General features: G+C 39.5%; 1 protein-coding gene across 4 annotated transcripts in view; it reads left to right on the top strand.

Moving 5' to 3' along the window:
* Positions 1 to 632: 632 nt before the first annotated feature.
* gipc3 (GIPC PDZ domain containing family, member 3) overlaps positions 633 to 6,519 on the top strand; it is a 19,355-nt gene continuing 13,468 nt past the window's right edge. For 2 of the 4 annotated variants that reach the window (XM_038715618.1, XM_038715615.1), the window contains exons 1-2: positions 633 to 1,396; positions 3,424 to 3,770. In XM_038715618.1, the coding sequence (XP_038571546.1) occupies positions 3,477 to 3,770 (294 nt within the window). In that variant the 5' untranslated portion in view covers positions 633 to 1,396; positions 3,424 to 3,476. Of the gene's footprint in view, positions 1,397 to 3,423; positions 3,771 to 6,519 lie in introns of those variants that run through there. The other 2 variants (XM_038715616.1, XM_038715617.1) reach the window with 2 other exon arrangements.

Here is a 6,519-nt window from a genome sequence, read left to right as displayed (position 1 = left end):
AATACACATTGTGATTTAACAGCACTATGTTATGTGCCACATCACACTTAACTTACTGGTAATCTTACAGACTGCTCTGGTACACCAGGGTGGGGCAATAGTTATACTTTTGTGCTGCTACAGAGTCAGAAAGTTGAATTTTATTGTATGATGGTAAACGTATACCCTCAATATAATGCTACACCCTAATATTATTAATAGTAACAGAAAATAGCCCACATGTCACTCTGAATAAGGTAGGCTATTGTGCTATTGCCAGTTATTTTGATGAAAAACATTTAGGCTTTTAAACCACAATAATACTCCTTGCAAAAAAAGTACTGAATATTTTGGTCTGATGAACTACAAAAGCTGGCACATAAATTTAAAAGGATAAATGACTTCAATCTCATGAATTATAATGAGTCATTAACCAATGAGCATTTATTCATGTTCTTATGAAGGGAAGTGCAGGCCAGCAACCCAGAAGGCTAGTCAATTGCTCAGTTGGTGGCTTTTACTCTAATGTCATAGCATGAAACACTTAATTTAGGCCAGCAAGGGCAATAGCCTATATGTAGCAACAAATGCCAAAGTCACACACCTACTGTACAATCAGCAGACCAAGGCCACAGTTTAAATTGCCAGCTAAGTCACATTGTAGTCACACTGGATGACTGAGTGTGTTTCTTGTGACTACCTTATGTGTTTAAAAAACTGAATCAATCATCAATACGATGATCCATGTTATGTACTTTTTTATTCAGTTTTTTTGGTGGATGCTGCTTCTCTCAGTTCCTCCAATGTTTTGAAAAATCATGGTTTTTTAACACTGATTTTAGGAATGACATTCTTAGGGAGAGTGACTATAATAGTGGCTCACAATGATGGTCCCAGAATGTCAATGATACGTCACATCCTGACAAATCAGTTAAGGCTGAAAGACAATTCACTCCGATTACAACACAGCGTTTTCAAAATAATTTCATCACTCTACAGATAGAGACCTTGAACACAAAAAAAGAAAACTAATTATAGCGGGTTAGAGAGATCTGCTCAAATCTTAGCACTAACAGCCCTTTTTTTTCTCACCAGGCAACTCAGGCGCCGCCACGCCACCAGGAACAGAAGAGGCAGTGTACTGCCACATGACACAGCAAACACGCCACCCTCACACAATCTGGCTTAAACCATCCAGCCCCCGGTCTTCCCTTCTGTCTCCTCTGCCAGGAAACAAAGCAAATAGAGAGAGGGAAATCACGCTTCACAAGGAAGTATGCAATGGGTGTGTGTGGATGCAGAATTGGCAATAACAGGCTTTTCTGAGTTGATTCATCAGTGTGACAGTTGGATTAAGAATTATGCAAAGTGGGGAATCACGCAAGGACCTATGACGCACTGTGTCAGTTTGTTTGAGGTAATTTGATTATTCCCCAATTTGTTTGGGCACTTGTAACATGCAAATATCATGAACTTGAGGCTCTGTCTTGTAGAGAGGCGCAGTGTGTCAATTAGACGTGAAATTGACTTGAAATTCACATTCAGCACACTAGACCATCACTGCTGAATGAAAACTGTATTTCCAAATGTAAAAGACAAAAACCCCATAACAAATAAGGATTAAGGAATAAGCTGAGAGTCACACAAGAAGCATAAGCATATCTTAAATATGCTTTTACAAACAGTAGAGATATTTTTTTATATTTTCTTATTACTTTCTTTTGTACTTCTCTACTAATCACTACACAATCACTGCAGAGTCAAGATGCTTTGGCAAGCAGGATTAGACTTTGTCTTTCAGTTGTCTACAAACTTGCAAGCAAAGGCTTTGTTTCTACACTGAATCAGTAGCTGCAAATGACATACTAAAGGTATAAAGAGGTGTAAAGAGAGTGAAAATGCAGAACAGGGCTTTCACATTTCCAGAGACAACTGTGGGCTAATGAGCCAGTGAACAATGAAGACCTTTATGTTAAGATCTTGGGGGGTGGATGTCCCCCTGAAGTGGGCAGCAGCCACTTTGGAAATTAACAACATTAAATTAGATAATCTGGGACATCAAAGCCAGTCTGTCATCTCTGATGTTGCCTAAATCAGGCATCTATTTGCATTAACTAAATATAGATAGAGGTTATCATGTAAGTCTAAGCAAGAAGAGAAAGCCAGAAGTCCTTCGCTTAGATGACTGCCTAGTGCCTATTATCTGTTGCAAAAGGAATGTTTTGCCAGAGAGATCCACATTATCAGTTGATGGAGTAAACACTGACCTTGGGAGGCTAGCAACACCTTGGCCTGGAAAAACAGGCCTATGACGCACAGACAGCTGCTGCCATGCAAGTTACAGCACAGGTGTGCAGGTATGCTTATGAAGCAGGATACAAAAGCACAACACTGACTGTACCCCTAATACAGTGATGGAATGTAAATTTTTGGGGGTGTACATGTCAAAAAAATCTATTTACAAAGCCCAAGATATGACAGTATTACTCAGAAATCAACAGATGTTTTTAAAACAGCAAAGCAATATGTTATGGCAGCATGAATTGCCAATGTGACTGCTATTCAAATAGGACAGATTGTTAACTCGAGGCATTCAAATGAACTATTTGAGCATCTCAAACTCTCTTTTAATACATACTTACCTGTGTAAAAACTTTTTTAAATTGCATGTTTTAAAATGTATTTACAACACATGTAGGGTTTTTTTCTAAAATAGTTATGAAGAAGCTATCTTGTATTATTTAATATTATTTTAAGCACTTTCTCCATATGTACAGTACACCATATTTTTGCTACAGTGAGGTTAGAAAAGTGAAATTTATGAAACTTGTGAGTATAAATAGTGCCAAATACCCATGTCAATTCAACATCTGTTTATCAGTTTTAACCATCTATCTGTGGGGTCAGAAAGGTCAGTGCATCACCAAAGATTCACCCCAGCAACAGCCTGTTTCATTCAGTGAGGCCAGCAAGGGGTGGGGTTGGGGAACCTTACTCCCTACCCAATGATATCATCTTACCTGTAACACTGGGACATTGTCTGTGGTCATCTTACGAGCAACCCACTTTGGAAATCATTTTACAGATATGCTGGCATTTTCACACTTCAGAGGGATGTTCGCGCATTCAGGGTCATGTCTCGCAGCCAGACTGATATGGGGGATTAAAGCCTTAACCGTGTCATGTGTATGAAGAAACCTTTACCTGATGTGTTTTGTTTGTGTTCTCTGTGCGTGAGCTGCCAGAGGCTCAGGTATAACACATTCAGTCCTCAAAGGGTGTTGAGTTTCTACCTGGCAGGGTCTGGCTGGCTTCTTCCAGCTACTGTTACCAGGCTGCTCTCATCACTAATTCATCTCGTCACCCCAAAGATCTGGGTGGCCAGTTGGTTGGTCGGTTAGCCGGTTAAGAGGGGGGAAATACATAGAGTTTCTCTCTTTGCAGAGCAGTGCACCACCAGGATTCCCAGAAGAGGACCATATCTGAGCAGGGGCCCGATGCAGAACGGGGAGGCTATGAGCCCGCAGGACTCCAAGGCAACAGGGGCTGAGGCAATGGAGGAGCAGAAGGCCCAGAACCATAGCCAGAATCAGGGATGTACGGAGCCCACAGCACCTCCTCTTCCTCCTCCTTCACCACCACAACCAGGGGAACCAGAATACCCGAGACCCAGGCTCATCTTCCACACCCAGCTGGCTCACGGGAGTCCCACAGGCCGCATCCACGGATTCACCAACGTGAAGGAGCTGTACGCCAAGATCGCTGAAGTGTTCAACATCTCTCCATCAGAGGTACAAAACAAACCCAACTATGAATGTAAACATGATTAGGCTTATTAGCTCATTATTTCCAGTGGAAAATTATCAAGACAAAAAAATTGTGTTATTCCTTCTTGCTTTTTTTGGTCTGGCAGGCCAGCTGCAAGTAGGTGTTAGGTTTCCATTCTAGGCTTTTTTCCATGATGCACTATTAAAGATCATTTGGCCTCACTACAGTTTGCCAGGCTTTGTACTCGTCTGGGCCTTGATAAGAATCAATAATAGAAACAAATGACCAGATAATGTTGTGTACTCAGTAAACATCACACATATAACACAACAAGCTACAGTAATGGAAGTGACCTCAGAGCAAAATAAAACCAGGTAATAAAAGATTTGCTTTTAAATTTATTTAAATAACACAATATATAATAGGTGCTTAGTTACATAATGCAATTCCAACCTGTTACAGACAATTGCGTAATTCATTGGAAATAATCTGATAGATGATTATCAGCACTAAATCCATCACTGCTTAATTTCAGCTCCAAGGCAAAATGGTCAAATACTCAAGTGAAAACAGCCTTTTTTAAGAGGCACTCCAGTGATTAAGTGTGGAAGTAGCAGGGATAGTCCGTAGTATGGGTGTAGTTGGATCCACCATTTTTCATAATTCAAACATTAGACATTTTTAATTAGACCAAAACTCTGTTTGAAACACAGGCTTTGCTTTATAAGGTGGTAGCATAACAACATTATCGGACTATACGGTTAATTCATAGCACTCTAAGGGATTGAATGTGTGGTTAGGTTACATTAGGCAGCTGCTGGCAAGACCAGAATCCTTGAAAAGAAGCCGAGTTTCTACACCCTCTATAGGTCAGGGCTGGCCAAACCACACTGCGGCCTCTTAATACTGAACACAAGGCTCAAAAGCTTTAGCTTTCACTGAGCATATTCACAAGTGGCATCACATCATTTCATAATTGTTAAAAAATGATGTTTGTTGTCTGTCCAGTTCAATGTCTTACTAAACTGTAGTGGTAGCCCAAAGGTTAAAGAAGCGAGCTTGTGACCGGGAGGTTCAATCCCCGGAGCGGCAGGATAAAATCACCACTGAGGAGCCCTTGAGCAAGGCCCATAACCCCAACAGCTCCAGTGGAGCTGCATAGTTAGCCAGCCAGTTGTACTGGCAGCTTCCAGGTATAGATGTGATCAGGGTCTTCCTGCAAAAGAGAGGCTTCCTCTCAGTGAAGCTCCCCTGAATAAATAAAAAAAGAGTTTAACCTTTTTAAATGATTGTGGGCATGCATGCTGCTGACATTATGGAACTGCACTGCAACAGAGCAATAAATATTGAACATTATCTAATACTTATCAGTAGCCTCACAAAGGCCACTGTGAAGATTTTTCCTATCTGTGTATCAGACCATAAATGAGTAGAGATGAAGGAATATAGGCCAATGTACATTTCATAGGAGCTGACCTTGATGATCTTATCAGGCAACTACCAGCCATGGTTTTGTCAAATGTGTTGGCCTGTTTCCTTAGGTTACACAAGATTGAATTTCTAAATCTTTCAAGTCTATTTTTGGAAGAAAATGTCAACAGATGTTCATTAACACAGGATATCACACCACATTAAATCCATGATCACTTTTATTAATTTTTGATACTACATTTTCACTTTAAACTTTTAACTGACAATCTTACCCTGAATGACTTTCAAGGAGTGCAACAGAGGAATAATTTGATATTCTTAGATTATAGATAGGGCAGCATGGTGCCTAGCTGTTTCCTCACAGAGGTCCTGGGTATCTGCCAGTTGTGTGCAGTCTGAATGGAGTTTATAAAGAAACATGTTTGTCTTCCTATGGTAGCGATGTGGTAGCTTAGCTTAGCTATCCAGGGTATGCTCTGCCCAGTGTGTGCTGGGATAATCTCTAGCGATCCTCATAAAGTAAGCAGTTTAGATAACGGGATAGATCACCATAAATAATAAGCAGCCTTATACTGTAAAATACAATACGACCAATAAATAGTAAGAACAAATCTTTTATATCTTGAGCCTTTTAGGTTTTTGTGTAAGTTGCTTTTTAAACAGTTTATATCTAATGTGTAAAGCAGAAGAATAAACAACCACAAAGTCTTCTTGGGATCTGCTTTGTTGTTAAATCAAGAAATAACCCAATAATTGAATGGTTTTGTTCCAAAATCAAATATTGATTTTTTCATTGTTGATTTAATGACATGCATATCTACAAGACCTTGTACTTCAGTCAGACTTCTAGACACAAGAGTTTCTATAGGAAATACTGGGCAATTATTTGGTGATAGTGAGAAGTGCAGCAGTCTCCTTGACCTCCTGTGGACTGAACAGCTGCAGCAGCAGCATAAAATTGCAGTACAGCTAAATGCCAAAGTAGACCTTTTACCTTTACCATCGCTATGAGCAATATCTAACAGGAACTGCTGCAAGTAAGATGACAGTTCACTCAGGTTATCTTGAATTTTCGTTATGGATTATTAAGTCAAAGTTTAACTCTAACTTCAGGGTTCAGCTTTAGAATTTTAAAAAACAAAGACAATTATATTTCTAAACTATAAATAAACTCTAAAAAGTTGGAAAATAAGAAGGCACATGGCTGACATTAAACGGTGCGATTCAAAGATTTAGCCAGATTTGATTACTTGTAGACATTTTGGAGAAAATGTCTTATTTTTTTGTGTATATTACTATCAGCTAATTACATTATAATTTTGTGTCACACTCTTAATTCAA

The sequence above is a fragment of the Micropterus salmoides genome, unplaced genomic scaffold, assembly GCF_014851395.1.
Source record: "Micropterus salmoides isolate LMB-PRFRI ecotype aquatic unplaced genomic scaffold, ASM1485139v1 Ms_hic_scaffold_13, whole genome shotgun sequence".
NCBI lineage: Eukaryota > Metazoa > Chordata > Actinopteri > Centrarchiformes > Centrarchidae > Micropterus > Micropterus salmoides.
This window is presented reverse-complemented; position numbering and strand designations above follow the sequence as displayed.